The sequence below is a fragment of the Geotrypetes seraphini genome, chromosome 1 (assembly GCF_902459505.1).
Source record: "Geotrypetes seraphini chromosome 1, aGeoSer1.1, whole genome shotgun sequence".
Taxonomy (NCBI): domain Eukaryota; kingdom Metazoa; phylum Chordata; class Amphibia; order Gymnophiona; family Dermophiidae; genus Geotrypetes; species Geotrypetes seraphini.
In genome coordinates this window covers 304,038,535-304,063,162 of record NC_047084.1, presented here as the reverse complement: position 1 = coordinate 304,063,162, position 24,628 = coordinate 304,038,535, and the positions used below count along the sequence as shown (strand labels likewise).

The 24,628-nt window shown below is 42.0% G+C and overlaps 1 protein-coding gene across 1 annotated transcript in view; it reads right to left on the bottom strand.

Annotated features, from left to right (window-relative positions):
* The window catches only part of LOC117365127 (dedicator of cytokinesis protein 2-like), a 1,549,644-nt gene that overhangs the window by 1,083,734 nt on the left and 441,282 nt on the right, over positions 1-24,628 (bottom strand). The window contains exons 24-25 of the mRNA XM_033955120.1: positions 11,948-12,018; positions 11,273-11,379 (exon numbers count right to left, since the gene is read on the bottom strand). Of these exons, the coding sequence (XP_033811011.1) occupies positions 11,273-11,379; positions 11,948-12,018 (178 nt within the window). The remainder of the gene's footprint in view (positions 1-11,272; positions 11,380-11,947; positions 12,019-24,628) is intronic.

The following is a 24,628-nucleotide window of genomic DNA, read 5'->3' as shown; positions in this document are numbered from 1 at the left end:
TAAACCGCATAGAACTTAACCGTCCTGCGGTATATAAACTGTTATTATTATCTCTCTCCCTCTCCTCTGTTTTTAGACCCATTATTTCTTTCCCCCAAAGTCCGGCATGTGCATGTATCTTTGAACCCTCCCTTCCCTCCCTCCCTGTACTTCTACACCAGGGCCCCCCTCCCCTGAAGTTCTGTCCCCACCTGAAAGCCTGCACCACTCCCCCTGAAGGCCTGTCTGTCCCCCTGAAGGCCTGTACCTCCACCCCTGAAGGCCTGTCCCCCCTGAAGGCCTGCATCCCACCCCTGAAGGCCTGCCTGTCCCTCCTCAAGGCCTGCACCACTCTCCCTGAAGGCCTGTCCCTACCCCTTGAAGACCTGCACCCCCACAGAAAGCCTCTCTCCCCCCCGAAGGCCTGCACCCCACCCCTGAAGGCCTGCAACCCCCCGACCTCCCGTGCATCCATTTACCTCATTTCAGCAGCCTGCAGAGAGGATTACTTGTCTTAGCAATCTCTGCAAGCTGCTATAGGCCTTCGGAGCTAATCTAATCTAATCTAATCTAAATCTTGGGTTTATATACCGCATCATCTCCGCAGATGGAGCTCGACACGGTTTACATGGTTAGGGAAGGAACGGAGCTCCAGTGGAATTATATAAATATGAGAGAAGAGAGGTTGGTGTGAGAGTGCCAGGAGCGGGACGGGGTTACGTTCTGGAGAAGAGCCAGGTCTTCAGATGCTTACGGAATGGTAGAAGGGGGCTCCTTCTGCCATGGTCTCGTCCCTCCTCTGACATCAAAGGCAGGATCGCGGCAGAGGAAACAGCTCTGAAGGCCTATAGCAGCTTGAAGAGATCACTAGCACAAGCAATCCTCTCTGCAGGCTGCTGAAATGAGGTAAATGGATGCATGGGAGGCTAGGGGGGAAGCTGGACACCAGCATGAGGCCAGGGGGGAAGCCAGACACCAGCACTTCCCGACTGACCCTCCCCCCTCGCCCTCTAAAGCAGGAGTAGCAGCGGGAGGCCAGCAAGAGGCAGCGCTGCCGCTCCTGCTTTAGGGGGCAAGGGGGGGGGTCAGTCACCGAATCGAGAGGCCAATTTTTTTTTGTTTTAAATCGATTCGAATCCATTCACCCGAAGTGAATCGGTGAACTGATTCAAATCGTGAATCGGGCAGCACTACCGCCCACTTACTTATCTGAATGATTTTCCTTTACTCAATCCAAGCATTCACACAGCTTTTTTACTTTTCCATCTGTCAAAGGCTGTCATTAAACAAAATACAACCAATTTTTGCTTTCTTATCAGGCAGCTTTCTGGGACAAGGAAGTGAAACCTTTTGTTATTGAGCTCCATGTCTTACAATCATTTTCAAAAGCAGCTGAAGACACATTTGTTCACAAATTAATAAATTTTCTTTAGTTTGTATTATTTGTAAAGTTTTGTAAACCGCATCAAACTTATTGGTTATGCGGTATAGAAATGACTTGTTCTGTTCTGCTCTTGCAAGAATGGGACAGGGGCAGGAAAAGAACTTGCCGGGATGGGAAATGAGTTCCCGTGGGGACGGGGAAAAATTTGTCTCTGTGTCATTCTAAACTAAACTAAACCTTAAGTTTATATACCGCATCCTCTCCATAATTATAGAACTCGGCACAGTTTACAAGAGCTTAATATAGGAAGGAATAACATTTGGAGGTTGAGTAAAAGGGGGAGGGAAGCATTACATTTTTGTGAAAAGACTGGTCATTATCTACTCAGTATGATAAAACTTAGAAGAAAGATGCACATTGGAGCATTATAACATTGGAGTGTTATAGTGACAGGGTACAGAATGCATACTGTAACTTGGTGTTACAGAGGAACTTTAAAGGTAAAGGCCCATATTCTATAAACGGTGTCTTAGCTTAGGCGCTTGTAGGCGCCCTACCGGTGCCTAAGTGTAAAACGCTATTTAAAAGACCTTTTTAAAGAATTTTCAAGACACCTACTGACACCTAAAAAAGGCACCAGAATAGAACCTATGGAGGTGCTTTACAACACCTAACACCACTCTAGGCGTGGCCAACCCTGGAAGTGGTGTTAGGCGCTATTCATGTCAAAGGTGCTGGAAACGTAGGTCTTGAAAACCCTGGCCTACATTTCTGGTCTCTACCTTTCCCAAAGGCACAATTCTCTAAATGGCAACATTGCGTGATTGACATGCGATGGGCAGCCACAGACAACAGCGCCATTTAGGGAATCTGGGCCAGATTGCTGACCACAGTGTTCTTCAGTGCAAGGCCCGGGGACCAGTGGCAACCCCTGGAGACCTCTAGGGTAGATCCCATCATCATTATGTTTTGTTTTTTTTTTGTTCACTCTGCTTGCCTGGTGTGTGTAAGAGGCCTCTTCTTATCTTGATTTTATAAAACAGATAAAAACTCAATTATTTACTAGGCTAGGGCCTTAATACGTTTTATATTTTTATTTTTGCTATGTAAATTTCTCCGCATTCTTTTATATTGCATTTTATAATTTATGTATTTCTTTGTTTAGTGGCTTTTAATTGTTTTTATATAACTTGTACTGTTTGTATCTTATTCAATTGTTGTGAACCGCTTATAACTCTCGGGTATGGCGGTATATAAAATAAATTTATTATTATTATTTATTATTATTTTTCTCTGCCCAAGCTTGTAACAGAAAGGGGGAAGAGAAAGGGATGAAGAGCAGCATGCTTATCTCAGCAGAAAGAAGAGAATACACTTGGAAATACCACCTCCTTGAGAATCCCCTCAATGAAAAATTTGAAGGCAAGCTGGAAGGGTTGGATGTCATTGACACACGCTAGTGAGTAGTGTCATGCAGTGGCTTAGAAAGAGTGAGAGACACCAAGGACAGTGGCACCCCTCCTCTCCTTCCTATCCATACCCCACCTCCACACACTCCTTCCCCACCTCCTCCTGCTGCTTCCCTTCCCCCATATCTCTGTAGCGTTCCCGGCGCGAGCAACAACCCTCAAACTGCTGTCACACCAGCGTCGGCTCTTCCTCTGATGTCACTTCCTAGGTTCAGGCCCAGGAAGTGACATCAGAGCAAGAGCTGACGCTGATGTGACAGCAGCTTGGGGGTTGCTGCTCGCGCCTGGAAAGTTACAGTGTGGTACAGGGGAAGGGAAGTGGTGTGCACACAAGGCAGTGAGGGACAGGAAAGGAGCGTGTGTGGGGGGGAGCGGAGAGGCAGACGGGTGCTTGCATCCTCACCACGACAGCACCCAAGGCGGACGCCCCCCCCCCCCACCTTACTACGCCACTGGTGTCATGGTACTGCAGAGGGAAAATATTTGGTGGCTTTCCTTCAGCTCATATGGATCCGAAGTGGCCCTACATTAAAAAAGCACTGAAGACCACTGGCTTCCCATAAGTAGTGTAGTTCTGTAACTGTTTATTATACAGAGCATTATACTTCCCCCTCCGTATCCACGGGGGTTAGGGGCAGAGCCGGCCCGCGAATATAAAAAAAACGCGAATAATATTCAGGCCGGTTCTGCTCCTAACTCCTGGCTATTCAGGCCCCCCCTTAAGCCTTACCTGGTGATCTAGCAGATTTTCAGGCAGGAGCGATCTTCCCACGCTCCTACCCCGTGCAGATCGCTCACAGGAAATGGCTGCCTTGCGCTCCCGTAGTCTCTCGAGTCATTTCCTGTGAACGATCTGCAAGGGGCAAGAGCATGGGAAGATCGCTCCTTCCCTGAAAACCTGCTAGGCCACCAGGTAAGGCTTAAGGTGGGGCTTACAGGGCTTAAAATAGCCTGAAAAATGAAAATGAATTTTGTGGTTTAAAACCGCGAATCCTTTTACGCTTAATTAACTTTCCAAGGGTTCCGTCAATTTCCCCAAGTGAAATGATAAAGCGTTACTTTCTGGAAATACTTAAAATTCCTGAGAACTCTTTGCCACCTTTGTCAAGAGTGTATTATTTACCTACAAAGACTCAGGATTCTCAGAAGAAAGAAGGTGTTGGAAAACCTCAGGAAAGCTCCCTGGACGTTTCCGCTTTATTGGAACAATCAGATAGAGAAGTGGCTATCTCAGCCACTCTCTTATTGTCTGTGGCTTTGGCTCCAGACAAAGATTGGATCCTTAAACTTTTCTTTAAAAATAGATCCAGAGACTTCCTGGGTTTCCATATCCAATTTTTTCCTGATGTCTCTAGGGAGACTCAAAAGAGAAGAAGGGAATTTCTATTATTGAAACCAGGTGTGACTCAAATTGGAGGTTTATTTTTCCCTAGATATCCTTGCAAATGTGTAGTGAGGTATCGTACTTTAAAATATGTGTTCTTTGAACCGGCTCATTTGACGGCTTTCCTCTCCACTAAGCGCCTTGAAATGGAATAATATCTATGTCCAAGTAATAATTTAGCTGTATTTCAGCATCAGATAATGAGCTTTCTTGTTTATTATTAGATAGTTCAATCACTCCTATTCTTTAATCATGGATCCTAATTTTGAGGACTAGTGTGTGATTAAGTAGAGAAATAATTTCCTATTATAATTTGATTTATTTTCTGGATGGAAAGTAATTTTAATATTATGTTATCTTAATTACACTTTCTGTACAAGATGATATGCTTGTTAAATAATGTGAAAACTTATAAATAAATAAATAATAAATATATAAAATTGCGAATCCATAGATACGGAATTTACGAATTCGGAGGGGGAAGTGTATATTGGCTACTAAGAAAATAAGCACTTTGGTATTCAGCAGCCAATTTCAGATTCTGACATACTGAGGCACATGTGGCAAAAGGAACCCCTATAGATTTATATTACACGGAAGTTTCAGAGAATTGCCTTGTGTACTAGGCAGCTAGGCACACTGATCTCATTCACTCATTCAAATATTTCCACTAAATGAGTCACCAGCAATCCCTGTGCTATCTGCTCTTTTCAGTCTATTTTATTTTATTGCTACTGTACATTGCCTTATTGTCAAATGAGGAAAGGGAATCCATTAAATTATAATAAACCATAAACCAGTGCTACACGGTAGCTACACAGCAAATTTTAAAATACCACTCTGATTTTGGGGCCGTGGAAATTGTAATGCAACCAGAACCTCAGAAACACCTAAAATGAAAGTTTCTGAATGCAGTAGAAGCTGTGCTTAACTTTACAGACGTGAAACTGAGGGATTTCTATTTAGTTTTTAGTCTTTGTAAACTGTGATACCTTTTATTAGAAGAAACCCCCCCCCCCCCAAAAAAAAAAAAAAGCAATGCAGCAGGACATGAACTTTTAAGGCCACAGAAACGATCTACAGAAATCTGTGTGATTTTCAGAAGCTCATATACTTTAAAGGGGTGGCTTTCTTTTTTTTTTTATTATTATTTATGTGTGTGGAAGGAATGAAAGACAATGTTGAATGCTTCCAAACATTACCTGGATACTGCAATTTTGCACGTAAATGCCTGCATCTATTTCAGCAATAGTTCTCTTGTAGCATGGAGGAAAAACATTTATATAGCATTCCTAACTCGTTTAAAAGAAAATAGGGCTAAAATGAACCTCTAGTCTCATTTCTAATTACAGGATTCTTGGAAAAAAAATACAGGCAGTCCCCGAGTTACAGACACCTGACTTAAATATGACTCATACTTAAAACACAGTCGTGGCTTCATTTGATCTCACTGAGCAGTATTTCCAATAGTGTAGACTCCTGCACTTCGCTTGTAGCAGATTCAGCAAAGATGCATGACCACATTAAGAGGTGTGTGGTTGTGCATGCTGTAACTTAGAAGCAACACTAGTAGGGACAGTTGGCCCTTTTGTCAGCTGGGAGCAGAGGTAAGCAGCAAGAATCTTAAAATCTTCAAGTTCTGAGTTACATACAAATTCGACTTAAGAGCAGCTTTAAAAACTTAACTCGTTCTTAACCCGGGGACTGCCTGTAATGCATTAACATAACATAAATTTGTATTTATATACTGCAAAAGCCTTTCGGTTCTAAGTGGTTTACATAAGAGGTAAGACTGACCAGAGTCAGTGAGCTACAGTATGAGTTGGCAGAAGGTTAACAAGGAAATTGTAACAAGGTAACAAAAAGAACTTTACAAGGCAGTTACCTTGGCAAAAGTGGCCTTAATGCATGCCTTAGGCGGGTCTTTCCTGTGCTCTATGACTAGGGTTACCAGTTGTCCGGATTAGCTGCGGGTATCAACCACCGTGTCATTCTCTACCTGGAAGTCTTCACTCTGCAGCACTTCCTGTTCCTGTGTCGGCAGGACGCTGCAGAGCGAAAGCCACCGTGGCAGGCTGACGGCAGCAGGATCATGTTGCTAACACTGCTGTAGGGTTACAATATTGGCGGAGACAAAAAACGAAGACATAAAAAATAAAATGGTTGATACCTTTGCTAAAGAAATATTTAAATCATAGCAAATGTGTGAATGGCTTTTAGTTAATTAGCACACATCAAACAGTGACCGACTTTACAGAACAGCAGTAGACAATCTACTTTTCAAAAACTTCCGGATTTGAGTTGAACTGAATTTGAACTCAAGTGAATCTATCAAACAAGATTGATCCAGGCCTGGGTTTACCCTGTTGTATGCAAGGATTTGTAGTCTTTTTTTTTCTTTTCTTTCTAGAGCAGTGATTCCCAACCCTGTCCTGGAGGAACACCAGGCCAATCGGGTTTTCAGGCTAGCCCTAATGAATATGCATGAGAGAGATTTGCATATGATGGAAGTGATAGGCATGCAAATTTGCTTCATGCATATTCATTAGGGCTAGCCTGAAAACCCAATTGGCCTGGTGTTCCTCCAGGACAGGGTTGGGAACCACTGTTCTAGAGAATGCAATGAGGGAATCAGAACTATAAGTACCTGCATGCAATGGGGTAAACCCAGGACTGGATCAACCCTGTAGGGCAAAGCTGGATCCAGTCGGTAACCTTACGCTCCCAACAGTACCAAGGTCTAATGCAAATCAGAGCTGAGCTGTGGGAAAGCATTGAAAGTAGCCCTCTACATGTCTGTTTAATTCTGTATGATGGATTCCAAGTTTGATGAATCGCTTATTACATACTAAGCGATTAACAATAAAATATAAATTGTACAGTTTTTAAAAAAGGGGAAAAACAAACTGACAAAACAAACATACTCGGGCACATGTGGAAAGGAAAAAGGAGGGAAAAAATTGTTGTTCTTCAAATGAGAAGAAAGGAAAAGCCAAGTAAGGGAAAAACATGAGGTTTGGGGTAAAATTATTAGGAAAACTTTTTGTTTAAAGATTAAAAGAAGCTTTAAAAAGGAAAGTTTTTAAATGGGTTTTGAATATTTTGAGGTCTTTTGTTTCTCTTATATATAAAGGTAGGGAATTCCAGGTAGGGAATTCCAGGATTCTAGTTTAATGTTATTTCTTCTTTTCTACTATAGCTTATCTAGTTTTATACTTTTTTATTCATATTTCTTTATTTTATTTTAGCTATTATAATTTTATGTATTAAATAGAACTGCTCTCAGGAGGAGAACAATCTAAAGTAGAAATCTCCTTATACTATTTTCTTCCACTCTGAACAGGCGGGGAAAACCAAACACATAGTTGTACTTTGCATGTTTACTTCTTTTTTTTTTTTTTTTTTTGAAGGAAGGAGAGGGTAAAGTATAGACGTCATAGTGTCAATGAGGAATAGAGAACCTGTTCATTTTTAGCAATCAGAAAAACAACAAATAGGTTTCAAACCACAACTTTCATTGTTATTTCAATACTGAGACGAAAAAGATCTCGGATGCCTGCACTGATTAATATCATTGACGATAATCAGCCTGTCAGCAGGTCAAGCTCTTTTTCATCGATCAAAAAGACCTTTCATCTGAATAATATTTTGTGTTTATGTGCAAACATTAAACTTAAATGTGATTTTTAAGAAATCTATCAGCGCCATCTTTGAACTGAATTGATACAGCAGAAAAGCTGCTCTCACATTCAAACACCCCTGAAGAAGCCGAAAAATGTTGGCGAAACGGGCCCCGTCGGGCTGATTAAGATAAGTGTGTGTGTCTAAATTCACTCTCAAGTTATGGATAGGCTGGTGTAGCCTAATGGTTAGTGCAAGGGGATGAGAACCTGGGGGACTGGGTTTGATTCTCATTGCAGCTCCTTGTGACGCTGGACAAAGTCACTTAACCCTTCATTACCCCAGGTACAAGACTTACTGCCTCTTCTGTCAAATTGCGCTAGCAGTTTTTAGCGCAGAGAGCCTCGCTGAATGGCCCGTGCTGCTCCCGAAGCTCATAGGAACTCTATAAGTGTCAGGAGCAGTGCAGCTCACCATGCTACAAACTGCTAGTGCAGTTTGACGGAAGAGTACCTTAGATTATGAGCCCGCCAGGGACAGATAAGTACCCGCACAGATGTAAACCACTTTGGTTGTACCCACAAAAAGGTGTTATATCAAATCCATGACCTTTTACCCAATGTTTCCCAAGTTGGTCCTGAAGTGCCCCCTTTACAGTCAAGATTTCCACAATGAATATGAATGTTAGAGATTTACATACAATGGAAGCACTATCTCCTGAAAAACTGACTGGCAAGGGGTTACTCCAGGACTGACTTGGGAAACACTCTTATAGAATACGCACAGTGGCATAGTAAGAGGGGGTGGGGGGGTCACAGGCTGCTTCAGGTTAGAGAGTTGCATAGGGACAGAAATCCCACCCGTCCCCGCCAAAGTCCCACCCGTCCCCACCCGACCCCGTGAGGTATCCCACCCGTCCCCGTGAGGAATCCCCTCCGTCCCTGCCCGTCCCTATAAACTTCAGAAATAGTTATTTCATTTAATTATGCTACTGAATTAAAGGCTTTGGTAGAAACCCATTTACAAATAAACAAAAAGACTTTATTAATTTGGAAATATTAATTGGGAAGAATACATACTTTGTAAACGGCTTTCTACCAGAGCCTCTAATGTTTATAAATTTTTATCAACACAACTAATATACTACTTTATCCTGAAGCAAAAAAAAAAAAGAAATAGAATTCTTTTCCTACCTTTGTTGCCTGGTTTCTGTTTTCCTCATGTTCTCATTCAATTCCTTCCATCCACTGTCTCTCTTCCCTCTGCGTCTTCCATTTGCTCTGTTACTGTGCCTCTCCCTTTCTCCCCCCTTCCAAATTGGTCTGGCACCCATCTTCTTCCCTCCGCTCCCACCATAGTCTGGCATCTCTGTCTTCTTCCCTGCCAGTGTCTTCTCCCCATTCTCTCTTCCCCATTTCCTTTCAGTGTCCTTCTCCCCCCCCATCTTCCCCATGTCCTGTCAGCGTCCTTCTCCCCCCTCTGTCTTCCACATGTGCTTTCAGTGTCCTTCTCCCCCCTCTGTCTTCCCCATGTCCTTTCAACGTCCTTCTCCCCCTCTGTCTTCCCCATGGCCTTTCAGCGTCCTTCCCCCCCATCTTCCCCATGTCCTTTCAGCGTCCTTCTCCACCCCTTTGTCTTCCCCAGTGCTTTCAGCTTTCTTCTCCCCCCTCAGTTTTACCCATTTCCCTTAAGCGTCTTTTCCTCTCCACTCCACCTTTCCTCCCTTTCTCTCTCCCTTCCCACTTACCTTCGTGGCGCTTCCCCGCCCGCCCGACAACAGAACAGGCCCGGACTGACAAACCTCCCTGCCCTTAACTGCGAATCTAAATTACGTTTTTTACAGCTGCTGTAAGAAGGTAATTTAGATTTGCGGCTACAGGGCAGGGAGGTTTGTCGGACCGGGGCTGCTGTCGGTCGGTCGGGGAAGAGCCACAAAAGTAAGGGGACCTGGCCGGCTGTGCTGCACCCGGGGCGGACCGCCCCCCTCCCTTGGTAGTCACTCAAGCCGCGAGGCTACTCTCCTTCTCCTTACCTACCCTGCCTGCAGCACAGAGCCGAACGGAAGTCTTCCTGACGTCAGCGCTGACGTCAGGAAGACTTCCGTTCGGCTCTGTGCTGCAAGCAGAGCAGGTAGGGAGAAGAGGAGCCGCGCGACTGAGTACATCCAGCCCCGCAGGAACCCCGCGACCCTCGGAGGCATCCCCATGGGATCCCCACGACCCTAAGGGGCGTCCCCACGGGATTCCCGTGAACCTAGGGGGCGTCCCCACGGGATCCCGTGACCCAAAGGGGGAACCTGCGGGATGCCTGCGGGTCCCGCGGGATTCCCTTCGTCCCCGTTCCCATGCAGCTCTCTACTTCAGGTGCCATCTTCACAAGGGACACCAGTGCTGGTGCCTCTCCTCCTCTCTCCCCCTCACATACCTCTTTAAATGTTCGCTGGTATGAGCAACATGTTACATTTGCTGCTCATACCAGCCTCATCTCCCTTCTGACATCCGTCAAGATTGAATTATCACGTCTGTCATGTTCAGTCTATCTTGTGAATGTACTCTTCTAACCCATTCTGGGCTCCTTTTGGGAGGACGGGATAAATAAATGAATAAATAAATATACTGGATGCAGGACCTGGATGTGACGTCAGAAGGGAGCCAAGGCCATTGCGAGCAGCAAGTGAAAGATGCTGCACACACCGGCAAACATTTCAAGAGGTACATGGGGGAGGGGGCACTCAATAAGTGGGGAATAGTGTATTGGGGGGGCACATGGCACAGCGATGTCGAGCACCACAGCCCCGGGCGCCAACCTCCCTCACTATGCCACTGAATACCCATATCAAAATCTATATTGTAGGCTACTCCAGACTGGACTCTAGCAAACTTATTTCAAATTCAACACCAGTCAAACAATCCTCATAAGAAATAACATAAATTCTTAACGATCCTCAGAGGGTTTAAAATGTCCCATAGGTTTTAATGATAATAATCACTGGACCCAATCGTCATAGGATCAGTAATTTATGTATTGTTTATATTATATATTTTTATCTTAAATTATTCATCAATCAAGTTTTACTTAGCTTTATAGTTACTTCACTCAAATTGGAAGCGCCTCTACCGACATGTACATGTTTCAAAAGGTCTTTTCATCAGGGTTGAGGCTCCCGTAATTAATTATTGTGTTTATTTAGCAGCCACTCCTCTCCATAGAGTATCATGATAGTAGCCTTCCTCTGGACTGACTACATCCTTTATACATCTTTTATATATAAGATGACATGAGATGCAAGTAAGATGTCAAATCATGGCCCCAGAGTAATGTTTTCTTCTCAGTGTTTTGGCCCTGGATAGGATCAGGGTTAGAAAAATGGGAAGTAAGGATGGCGATAATGAGCTAGCCTCTGCCTGGGTTGCTGATGGTGGTACTCGTACTTACCATTGGACAGGAAGAGTTCACTGTTGACTATTACAGTCATAGACTGCAGCTTGTGTTTGAGGAGGCGCTGGGGAGGCAGGTTCCCAATAAAGTCACGTAACAGTCGGCTAAAGAAAAAATAAAGATACAGAGAAGACGCTGTTAGAGCAGATCTACTGAACCTTATACCCAGAGGTACAGTGGAGATCAGCTCCATTCTGCCCTCTATCAAGAAAATCTGCAAAGTCTGGCCATGACCTCTGGGCTCTCAAATGCTCAAATACAATTTATTGTCTCAATGATTCTTTCTTGAGGACAAAACTCTGTGCTAATTCTGTGCTGCTGGGCAATAAAAGAGCCAGTTGCAATATTAAGGATAAAAGAGAAGTCAAATGCAAAGATTAGAGGAAAAGTGGAAAAGAATCAGAAAAAAAGTACAACAAATGCTGAGGAAAGCAGTAGCAATAGAGGGAATGGAGAAGCAGGGGATTACAGAGAGAAACGAAGATTTGGAAATGAAAGATACATCCAGAAGGATAATGGAAAAATAAAAGAGAAGGAAAGACAATTATGGATGGGGTGGAGAAATAAAGACATGGGAGGCAGGAAAAGGAGTCTGAAAGGGAAAAAAAAAATTGTAGGGGGCAGGTTGAAGTGAGTAAAGTAAATAGTTAAAAAAGAGACCTCAGTTCTCACCTGAGCATAACACAGTCAAAAACTTTGGACACATCTTGTACAATTGAAGGTAAATATTTCAGAGCAGATCCCTAAATGGAGACACAATTTATTGTATGTTAGAATTTTAAGAATCAACATCATAATTTCCATATCTCTGCTATAACCTAGAACTATTATCCCACATAGAATAGCAAAGCAAATTTATTTACTCCAGATGCAACAACTCATTAATATGAGTATTAATCCATGAACAATTCAGTTTTTTTCTTTCATTCTCTATTTATTTTCCCTCTCGTCTTTCTCTGTCTCCTTTTTCCCTCTCGTCTTTCTCTGTCTCCTATTTTCCAGACCTTGACTCACTTCTCTTTTCCATTTTCTTTCCATTGCTCCCAACCCTCCCTCTCTCCTTATGCCTCTGATAATTATTTCTGATTTTTAACTTTCTTTCCTTCTCTCCCCCCTCCTGTTGTTCTAACAGACTAAAGATAATTGGTTCTGCTTCAACACTCTCTGAGGTTGCTTTTACAAAAACATTTGCAGATGCTAACACAACTTTTTTTGTTGTTTGTTTCCCTGGTGGCAGACATTCTGGATTACAGTGTTTACCTCATCTCAGTTCAGAAATAACAGAGGTGCAGCACAGATTATTCATTTGGCTTTGCCCTCACACTTTTTTTTAGTAGTAACTCAAGGTGATTCTATGTATCCGCTATAATATAACCCATAGCGTGCCTTGCGCAGTTGAAACTTCGTGCGGCCGTGATCCCTGATCTGTGGTTCCGTGTCGCCGCATGTGCAGTAGGAGCCTTTGGCGGTTTGCGATGCATGCGGCGGTTTCCCCAGCAACGTTCCTGCCCCGATCTCCAACGACGGCTGACTTCTGACGATGCCTCTCCTTTTCACCCCTGGAGCAGCAGCGGCAGCAGCCGTGGGGCATTTGCTAGGCCGGCCCACTTCGATAATGCGAACTTCTCATGCTCATAAATAAGAATATAAGCAGTGCCTCTGCTGGGTCAGACTAGAGGTCCATCATGCACAGCAGTCTGCTCACGCGGCGGCCCATCAGGTCCAGGACCTGTATAGTAATCCTCTATCTATACCCTTCTATCCCCTTTTCCTTCAGGAAGTTGTCTAATACCTTCTTGAACCCCAATACCATAGTCTGTCCTATCACACCTTCTGGAAGCGCATTCTAGGTGTCTACCGCCTTTTGGGTGAAGAAGAACTTCCTAGCATTGGTTCTGAATCTTTCCCCTCTTAATTTTTCCAGATGACCTCTCGTTCTTGTAGTTTTCGAAAGTTTGAAGCATCTGTCCCTCTCCACTTTCTCTATGCCATTCATGATCTTGTAAGTCTCTATCATGTCCCCTCTAAGTCTCCGCTTCTCCAGGGAATAGAGCCCCAGTTTCTCCAATCTTTCAGCATATGAAAGGTTTTCCATACCTTTTATCAATCCTGTCGCTCTTTTCTGAACTCTCTCGAGTATCGCCATATCCTTCTTAAGGTACGGCGACCAATATTGGACGCAGTACTCCATATGCGGGCGCACCATCACCCGATACAACGGCAGGATAACTTCTTTCGTTCTAATTGTAATACCTTTCTTGATAGTACCTAGCATTATATTCGCCTTCTTAGCGGTCGCTGCGCACTGTGCCGATGGCTTCATTGTCTTGTCCACTATCACCCCCAAGTCCTTTTCTTGGGTACTCTCATCCATTAACAGTCCTCCCATCGTATAGCTGTACTTCGGGTTTCTGTTTCCTACATGCAAGATTTTACATTTCTCCACATTGAACTTCATCTGCCATCTTGTCGCCCACTCTCCTAGCCTGTTCAGGTCCCTTTGTAAATCTCCGCAGTCCTCTTTAGTTCTAACTCCACTAAATAGTTTGATGTCGTCTGTGAATTTTATTACTTCGCACAGAAGTAACGCCGTTGAGTCCATTGCCCTGACGCAGCTACACAGAGAAACGCCAGCTAGCCTCCGTTGGCAAAAGTGATCAGGCAAAGACAGCAGGAGAGTTAATATGCTTGCAGAACATAACTGAACCCTGCCTAAGCTAAGTTCTTTGCATTATTCTCTGATTCTTGATAAGTGAAGTGTTTCCAAGAGGACAGTATATTAGAGCAGTGTTCTTCAACCTTTTTACACCTATGGATCGGCAGAAATAAAAGAATTATTTTGTGGACCAGCATCGGTCCGCAGACCGGTGGTTGAAGAACACTGGGCTAAGTTGTGGGCCAGACCCTGCCCATCTCTACCCAATCTCCACCCCAGACCCTGCCCCCCTAGTCCTAATTGTAACACTATTTTTTCCATTCATTTTTCATATATACACACAAACAATATAATCTTATTAACAATGCATTGAACGTTCCGCACACCGGCAATTGAAGAACACAGTTTTGGGCCTGATGCACATGCTGGCCCTGTGGACCGGCAGGAAATTTCTGTGGACCGGCACCGGTCCATGGACCGGTGGTTGAAGAACACTGTATTAGAGTGTAAGCCATCATTGAACTATTCATCCTAGGAAGGACGGGGTGTGGGGCCAATGAGGCATCTTCCCTTTCCAGTGCAGTTGTTCAGTTAACATATTTACAATGCATGGGGATTTGAATTGACTCCTCAATAAACATATTTTCAAAAAAAAAACAAAAAACAATATATTTGAGACAAAGTTGTGGGAGAAGAGCTTTCACTGCTATTTCTTCCAGAAGAGAATACATAGAAAAGAAATATAAAAAAGAATCATAAAAGAGAGGTATTTATTACAGAATTAGATTCCTTCTTTCTTATTCCTGTATGTATACATTTATTGATATAAGTCACTTAATCCCCCATTGCCCCAGGTACATTAGAGTGTGAACCCACCAGGACAGATAGGAAAAATGCTTGAGTACCTGAATGTAAACCACTTAGGGCTCCTTTTACTAAGATGCGCTAGCGGTTTTAGCCCGCGCTGTAATACCGCACGCGCTAAACGCTAACACCTCCATAGAGCTTGCATTAGTATTTTTTTATTTAGCGCATAGTTAGCGTGCGTTAATCTTTAGCATAAGCTAAAAATGCTAGCGCACCTTAGTAAAAGTATATAAATACTACTATAATAGCCAGGTATGCATGGATGGACATCACTTATCCATTAGGTGCAACATTCAGCTCTTAACCAGATAAATTAAACCAAAGAGAGAGTTGTGTTCTACAGTATGCGGATCAGTGTTCAGTTACCTTATCTGGATAAGTGCCAACTCTACTCTGAGACTACTCACACTATAGTTCATTTCAGTTTAGACAGATATCAACAGCACTATCTGGGTAACTACTACTGAATATCCCCAGGTAGGCCCATGCAGGCGATTATGTCGCATTGAATCAGGGGTAGACTGACCATTCAAGCAACAAGGCAGTGCCCCAGGGCCCAGAGCACTTAGGGGCACAATGCTTCCCGCCCCATGTGCCCATTGTCTCTCACTCTGCTTCCCCGCTGTCCCCAGGGCCAACACCACTCAGTCTCACTCAACTCTTCTCCCCCATCGATGACCCAGTATCTCCTCCTGTGTTTGACCTCCTCCCTTTATAATATGTGTTTCTGTGTCAGAATGGAGGTGGCAGCCATTGTCTTCGTCATGCTGCAACTAAGCTTGAAGTCTGCTCTCTGCTGGGAAATAAAATCTAGGGTGAGTGGGAGAGAGGGTTGGAATGTATTTTTCAATTCTCAATTAAAGTGTAGTTCTTAGATATAATTATGGGGGGGGGGGTGATAATCTTTTTGTCATAGATTAATTGTAATTGTATTTAAGTGCTTTTATAGAATTATATGATTGTATTTTATTTTGCGCTTACTTATGGCTTTAAAATGAATAAAGAATTTTTTTTTTTAAAAAATCTCTTTACAACAGTCTTCAGGGCCTGTTTAACTGTATTAAAGCCCTCATTCTCCTTCTCAGTTTTGTTTTTTTTTGGGGTTTTTTTGGTAATATGTTTGTTTCTTTATTTCTCACCCGCCCTTATCCAGGGCGAGTTACATATTAACATACAAATTATGTTTAAATGATTTTTATTATTCCAGCAATAAGAAGCAAATACAAACAGTAGTACCATTCAGGAAATAACATTTTCAACAATATAATCCGTTCCCCTCCCATCCCCCCTCCCCTCCCCTCCCCAAGAATCCCTGGCCAGTCCAACAGCTGAGAACGGGAATAAAATCTTAAAGATTCAAAAGTCTACTGCGAGCACGCGGTGTGAGGTCCTGCCAGAAGTGTTTGTTTTGTTTTAAAGACTGTTTATTAATTTTTATTAAAAAACAAAAACTGACACTCTAGATATCAAAATGTGAGCTCGATCCAAGATGGCGACTGAGAGCAGGACGCGCTGAGTTGCTCGTCCCAGAACAGTGTCGGTTTTGAATAATTCTAGCAGTACTTTGCTTACCGCGATGCCTAAGAGACGGGGCCGGAGTGCCGCTTCTGCCTCGCGGCGTCCTGGAGCCCCCGCTCTTAGTAATATCCAAGATCTTCTGCGGTGTATGCAGGAGGTCACTGCAACATCGGACGGCGGCCTGCTGAGGACACAGGGAGGCGAACCCACGGTGAACACTCCTGGGCCCGACACTACTCTAAGCCCCGATGTTAGGGCACCACCCCCGCAGCCTCAGATTACCAGCTCTCCCAGGGGTGGAGAAACCCCGGATTCTGAGGTTTTCTCCTCTCCAGAGGCAAGGAAGGATCTTCTGGAGAGCTTGGAGGCTGGGGCTCTCACTGCAAGGGTCCCCATGGAGATATCTGGGGCAGTAACATCTCAATATGAGGGGGAAGGACAGAAGACAAGCCCCGAAGGAAATCTTCAGAACGGTGAGCACTTCACATTCACACAAACTCCAATTGTATTGATTAAACCTGCTGAAGTGACTTTAGATTCCATTTGGGACTTAATGGCTGGTTTTGTTAAAAATATAACTCCTACTTTTCAACAAATCGAAGGGAAAATTAAGGAACATAATAAAGAATTGAAGGACTTAAGAAAAGAAATGAATACCTCTAACTCATCCATACAGAAAATAGAAAAGGAAATTATAACATCGAAACAATTGCAAGAGACTTTAGTTAAAGATAATATTAACCTAAGGAAGAAGATTGAAATGCTTGAGAACAATTCACGTAGTAACAATTTAAGGTTAATTAATTTTCCAAGACTTGATCTGGTAACACCCAGAGATATGCTTAAGAGATATTTAGTGGAAACTTTGGAAATACCTGAAGATTCATTACCACCATTTTCACGGGTTTATTATTTGCCTGATAAAGAACAAAACCAACAACAAAAAGTAAAATCTCCAGACCGAGAACCCTTAAATATTTCACAAATCTTAGAGACATCTGAGAAGGACTTAACATCATCAGCCACTATGATTATTACTTTAGCTTTGCCAATTGATAAAACATGGTTGTTAAAACTTTACTTTAAAAATAGACAGAAAAGTTTCCTTGGTCACAAAATACAAATGTTTCCAGACTTGGCACGGGAGACGCAAAGGCGCCGCCGTGAATTTCTTCTTTTGAAACCTGGGGTTTTATCCTTGGGGGCGACTTTTTATTTGAGACATCCGTGTAAATGTATTGTGTGTTACCGTACTCTCAAATATGTGTTTTTTGAACCATCCCAATTGACAAACTTTGTGGCAATGTCTCGTCTGAATGCAACAACCTTTGAACCCTAAATTTGATTATTGATGACCTCATTTCAGTGCTATAGCTTTCAGTTTCTTATGTATTATTATTAATTTCTTCTATTTTTCGCCAATTTTCTTTGACTCTTGGATCCTAAGTTGAGGACTTGAGCATAAATAGTAAAATTTGTTAATTTGTGAATTATATTTACTGTATAATTGATATCTATTCTATTATTGCTTTCTGTACAAGTGTAATACTTGAAATTTAAATTGAAAAATCAATAAAAGATTTAAGCATTAAAAAAAAAAAAAAAAACTGAAACAAAGTACAAGAATTTTTGCATAAACAGTTAGCACAATCAGAAAAGCACTAATGTGCTACACATGAAAAGAAAAGAACCCCTCAAATCCTCCCCCTACCCACCCTATGTCCTGGATGTGTATGAAGAGCAACAAAGGATCCCAAATCTGGTAGGGAATCAGAAAAGACCAAAGTTGAAACTTACGATATGATATAAAATGTAAAGAAGCTTAACAAAGTATCTAATGGACCCTAAATATTTTTGAACTTTCGAGAGTCACCAGATTTTTCTGCTATTGATCGCTCAAAACGGTAGTACATACACAATGGGTTCCTTTTACTAAGCTGCGGTAGCGTTTTTAGCGCGCGCTGTAGATTAGCGCATGCTAACCCCCGCGCTATGTGGAAAAACTAACGCCAGCTCTATTGAGGCGTTAGCATCTAGCGCGCGTGCGGCATTGTACTGCGTGCTAAGTGCATGCTAAAACCGCTAGTGCAGCTTAGTAAAAGGAGCCCAATGTTTCCCACCAGACTGAAAAGTTTAAGCGATCCCATTGTTTCCAATTCCTTGTTATCATCCGCAGAGCAACTCCAGTCGTAATGAGAAACAGTCTATCTTTATGATCTTTAAGCAGGTTCTTGGGCAGAAGTGAAGTACCAAACAGTACTATCCCATAAGATAATGGTATTGAAATCTCAAGAATAAGCATTATTTTGCTCCAAATAGATCTCCAAAAGGAAAATATCAAAGGGCAATGTTTCAAGTTTTATTAAAATTTGTTATACCGCATAATCAAACTTCAAGAAAGTTTACAATGTTAAAAAAAAAACCAACATACTAATACATAAAATACAAATTGAAATGAACAGGGGACAATGTCATAATAAAAATACAATAATACACCTACGCGACAGAAACAATAGGAACGAACTACAATGTATAAAGAAAAAGGAGGAATAAGGAAGGAACATATGGGAGGGAAGACAAGACAAGCAACAGTTGTACAGAATCAATTGCATCAAGAAGCATCTAAAACGTCCTTACAAGGACGATTATAGTCCAAAGGCATCTTTGGACAGAAACGTTTTTAAGCTGATCTGAAAGGTATTAAAAAAGATATCTCCTCTCTTAGGTGGTTAGGTTCTCAGCTACAGCTGGTCCAAGGAAGAGAGATGGATACAGTCTAAAAGATATTTGGTGGGCTGTATGAAAAGAGCTGATGACAGGTTGCATCACTAAAACTATGTTCACAATTTTGCACTAATTTGTACCAGTAAAATGGAGAGACAAAACATTTTTTAGATATATCAGTGCTAGGAAAAAGTACAAAAGTGGCATTGTGAGACTCAAAAGTGAAGGGGAGGTCATCGTGTTTCTATTTCAGCAGAGTGATCAATGATTGTTTAGGCATGAAAATTGATTTATTTTCTTGCCCATTGATGTGATCTCCAAAGCAAGGTTGTAGCATATTTTGTCAGGCATAGTAGGGGTAGTCTGGGTGCTGATTCAGAATTGACCTGTGGCCCATTCCCCCCAAAATACAGTCAAACTGTGCCTATGCTGGAAAACTAGCATGGGGAAATCACATTGTTGTGGCCTGATCTGTAATAGTCACTGCGTGAAACAGTAAGACAGTCCTGCATCTATGTATTACTACTATGATGAGGAAATTAAAAAATTCTCCTCACATTTCTTGAAGGCTGTGTCTGATAGAACATTTTTCATCTGCTGATGTAACATTTTGTTCTGTGTTTCACATGTGGCACGCACCCTGGCTGGCAGTATTTACCTCATCCAGTCCATTACGTAATTATGGATTATGTGGCCTTAATCCTGGCCCTCTCATTTATTCTGCCAACCAGAAAATCATGACTCTTCTTGGGCTAAACTGCTGTCAAAAATTTTTGCTATAACAACTTCAGCTTTAAAAGTGTCTCTTTTCTATAACCTTTATTCTGGGTCAATAAATTGATTCATGTGTTCTGTTCTAGCATTTAAATGACTGAGGTAAATATTCTTTGACATGAAGAGTGTGTAATAATTTAACTGTAGATCATCTGTATAACTTTATGTGGATTTTCTAATTTTCCACCTAGCTATGTGTTCGAGACTGAATACTAAATGCGCCAGCATCACCTGATTGGATGGGGGATGGGAAGAGTGGGTGGGTTAATTTATAAAGGTCTTTCATGCATATGTGCAGAATACATATTCTGCACCAGTATTCTAGGAATGGCCTAACACTGAATTTCTAGGTATACATTTAAATACTGCAATTAGCATTTGAAATTAACACTGACTGTAGTGTTTACATATCAGAAGAGGAGTATTTTTTTTTAAGGTGGGGAGGAGATATCAAGCAACAGTGATGCATTGATAACATTGCTATCTTTTCATCTTATTTTCCTAATCACATTGGTCACAGTCATCTTTTTCATTCCCTCTTGTTGGTCTTCTTTTTCTTCAAGACCTCCTTTACATTTTTTTATTTCTTCTCTTTCCCTCATGTGATCTTCACTTCCTCTCTTACATATATTTCTGACATTGAGTTTTCCTTTTCATCTCATTTTTCTCTCTTTCTCCCCATTTCTCTCTTTCTTCCCTCTTCTTCATATCTCACCTTTTAGCTCTTCCTACCCTAATCCTTAACTTCCCTAACATTCTCTTCCATTGACTTCTCATTGGGTTGCTCCCCTTACCAGTTTCTAGCCATCTGGTTCCTTTGTTCTTACCCCACAACAGCTGCCTCTTCTATGGTTAACATAAGAACATAAGAATTGCCGCTGCTGAGTCAGACCAGTGGTCAATCGTGCACAGCAGTCCGCTCACGCGGCGGCCCTCTGATCAAAGACTAGCGCCCTAACTGAGACTAGCCCTACCTGTGTATGTTCCGGTTCAGCAGGAACTTGTCTAACTTTGTCTTGAATCCCTGAAGGGTGTTTTCCCCTATAACAGCCTCTGGAAAAGTGTTCCAGTTTTCCACCACTCTCTGGGAGAAGAAGAACTTCCTTACGTTTGTATGGAATCTATCCCCTTTTAACTTTAGAGAGTGCCCTCTCGTTCTCTTTACTTTGGAGAGGGTGAACAACCTGTCTTTATCTACTAAGTCTATTCCCTTCAGTACCTTGAATGTTTTGATCATGTCCCCTCTCAATCTCCTCTGCTCGAGAAAGAAGAGGCCCAGTTTCTCTAGTCTTTCGCTGTACGGAAACTCCTCCAGCCCCTTAACCATCTTAGTTGCTCTTCTCTGGACCCTTTCGAGTAGTACCGTGTCCTTCTTCATGTACGGTGACCAAACTATCTCCCTCTAACCAATTCCCTTAGTCTCCCAACCAGTCTCTTTTTTTTCCGCACCCCCTTCCAAATGTTATGTTATGTTAATCAGGTTTTCTATTCTGCCTTTACCTATTCAGTTCAATGTCAGATTACAATACAAGAGGCTGGGTCAGTTACCCAGGACAGATTGAATAGACATTCAATAGGATTGCCAGTACAGGTAGATCAGTACAACTATTAATACAGTTAGGTCATAGTTTCAAATACATAGTTACAAGTACAAGTAGGTCATTGTTGGCTCTTCGTTTTGTCCCAGGAGTTGCATTAGACAGTTTAGAAATGGGCTTTCACAATTCCCATATCAGTTACTTAAGGATTGGCTCTCTTTTTAGTTGAAAGATGCCAGCCTGTTGTACTGTATTGATAATTATTATTCTATGATTCCTTCTATGCGCAGCTTGTCTTATCTTTCCTTGTTAACATTATTTGTATTTTTGCTGTATGTTAAGGGTTGGCTCTCTGTCTTGGTATAAAAATGCTTTTAAGAGTTTTCTGAACCTCAGACAGTAGTCACAAGATCGTAGTGTAAAGGATAGTTGGTTCCAGCATTTTGCTAATTGATATTGGATGGATAAGGTAATTTGCCTGGTAGACTTTATATTGTTGCATGCTGGGAATTTTAATTGGAAAGGATTTCTGGTGGAATATCTGTTGGAGGCACCTTGGAGTAGGACAGCCAACTCTGTTAGGTAGTCAGGGACATTGCCTGTCAGGAGTTTAAAGGCAGTAATGCCTAATTTAAACTTGATCCTTCTGGTTATTGGCAGCCAGTGTAGTTTGATATAGTAAGGCTGTAAGTGTTCCAATTTCCATAGTCTGTATATGAGTCGTACTGCTGCATTTTGAGCTAGTTGTAAACATGCTAGCAATGTTTTCGAGCAAAGAACAAGTGTTATATTGCCATAGTCTAGACGAAAAAGGATTAGGGATTGCACTAAAATTTAGAAAGCCTCTATTGTGAAACATTTTCTAATGAATCTTAGCTTTCTCATCACAAGAAAGGATTGTTTTATTATTGATTCTACATGGATTTTTATGGATAGGTGGTTATCAATTTTTATTCCTAAGATTCAGGATTGTACTTCTAATGGGAAGTCTGTATTGACTACTGTGATCCTTAGAGTGTAGCATGGGTCATTCGAGAGTCCTAGCCAAAGGAATTTGTTTTGTTTTATTTAGTTGGAGGTAGTGGGTTGAGGTGCAGTTTTCTATAGTGGAGACAGTGGTGAGTGTATTGACTAATGCAGCCGTTACAGGTAGCATGATCATTATGTCATCCACATAGGTGAAATGTTTTATTCATGCAAGATCTAGGTTGGCTCCTAAGGGTTGCATTAGGAGGTTGAACACTGATGGTGAATATGGGGATCCTTGGAGGACCCCGCTGGGAGGGTGTCAGCTATCAGAAAGTTCACCATCCTTACCTACCACTTAGTTCTGGGTGGTTAGGAAGCCTTGGACCCAGGAAAGGACTGGGCAACTGAATCCAAAATCATAGAAGATTGCGGATATTTGATCAAAGTCTACTAGGTCAAATGCACTGCTTAGGTCAAATTGGATTACAATTGCTTAGTAGCTCTTTTCCATATGTTATTAGTGCTGTGACTACTGTCTCAGTGCTGTGATTTTTCCTAAATCCCGATTGTGAATGGTTGAGGATATTGAAGCTTTGTAACATTCGAGTTGTTCTGTGACATATCTTGCCATAATTTTGATAAATAGAGGGATGAAAGCTACTGGCTGAGTTTTGGGTTATTGGGAATGGGTGATAAGACAGTTCCTCTTCCTGACTTGGGGAAAAGGTCAGTTTCTAGGTGATAGTTGAGCCATTGGGTCGCCATTCCTTCCTGTCGTTACTTCTCATGCGTCCTCTTCCCAATTACTTAATCTTTCCCTCATCTCCACTCCTCATTGTCTAGCATTTGATCTTCTATGGTATTAATTCTCTGTTCCCAACTCTGTATTCCTTACCTCCACTATATGTTCTAATCCTCAGTATTCCTTTGTTTATCTCTTGCTTTCTCACTAGCTTTATAACTTCCCTTATCTCTCTCTCCTTTATGCGCTTTGTCCTATGTCTGACCATGCCATGTTTTATCATATAATGTTCTTCTACACTCTATCATACTATTTGCCTCTTTGTCCTACTATACCAGGAATCTCAAAGTCCCTCCTTGAGGGCCGCAATCCAGTCGGGTTTTCAGGATTTACCCAATGAATATGCATTGAAAGCAGTGCGTGCACATAGATCTCATGCATATTCATTGGGGAAATCCTGAAAACCCGACTGGATTGCAGCCCTCAAGGAGGGACTTTGAGACCCCTGTACTATACTATACATCATATTTACCATAATATATTTCAAGTTTCAAGTTTATTATTTATTTGATATACCACCTATCATTACGTCTAGGTGGTATGTCATGTTTGCCACACAATGTTTGCAGTTCCATGTCTTCTATGCTATGTTTCATCATGCATGCTGGCCTACCATTTTTGCCAAGTCATGTCATACTATGTTAGCCTTGCTTTGTAATACTATGCTCGCCATGCTATGTCTCACCATTATGTTTTGCCATGCACTGTGGATCGATTTGGAAAGAGGGAATGGTAAATATATTTACATTGGTGTGATATACAGGCCTCCTTCATAGACGGAAGAAGAGAACAGAGATTTAATGGTAGACATTCAGAATATATCTACAAAAAGGGGAAGTTTTACTAATAGGTGATTTTAACATGCCAGATGTTGAATGGGGTATTCCTATTGCGGGGTCTTCTAGAAGTAGGGAGGATCCTGGATTCTCTTCATGGAGAGCTGTTCCAGCAGTTGGTAATGGAACCCACGTGGGATACTGGACTTAGTGCTTACAAAGGGGGAAAGCGTTTCTGATGTTACAGTGGGTGATCATCTGGTATCCAGTGATCTCTGCATGGTATGGTTTAATATTAAGACAGGTATAGAGAGGGCTCATTCAAAAGTAAAAGTTCTAGACTTTAAAAAAAACTAACTTTGTTCAGATGGGGGATTACGCCAAGGAATTGTTGTCTGGATTGGAATGTCTGGAAGGAGTGGAAATTCAGTGGGCAAAACTGAAAGGAGTTATTGTAAGGGCGACAAATCTTTTTGTGAGGCAAGTAAGTAAAAATAAGAGGAAAAGAAGGCCGCTTTGGTTCTCAAAAGTAGTAGCTGAGAAGGTAAGGAATAAGAGGTTAGTTTTAATAAACTACAAAAGATCGCAGAAAGAAGAAGACAGGCAAAAATATCTGGAAAAGTTAAGAGAGGCTGGTCGAGTAGTCAGGAAAGCAAAGATACAAATGGAAGAAAAAATAGCTGGAGGAAAAAATAACAGGGAGCCAAGACATTTTTTAGATAAATCAGT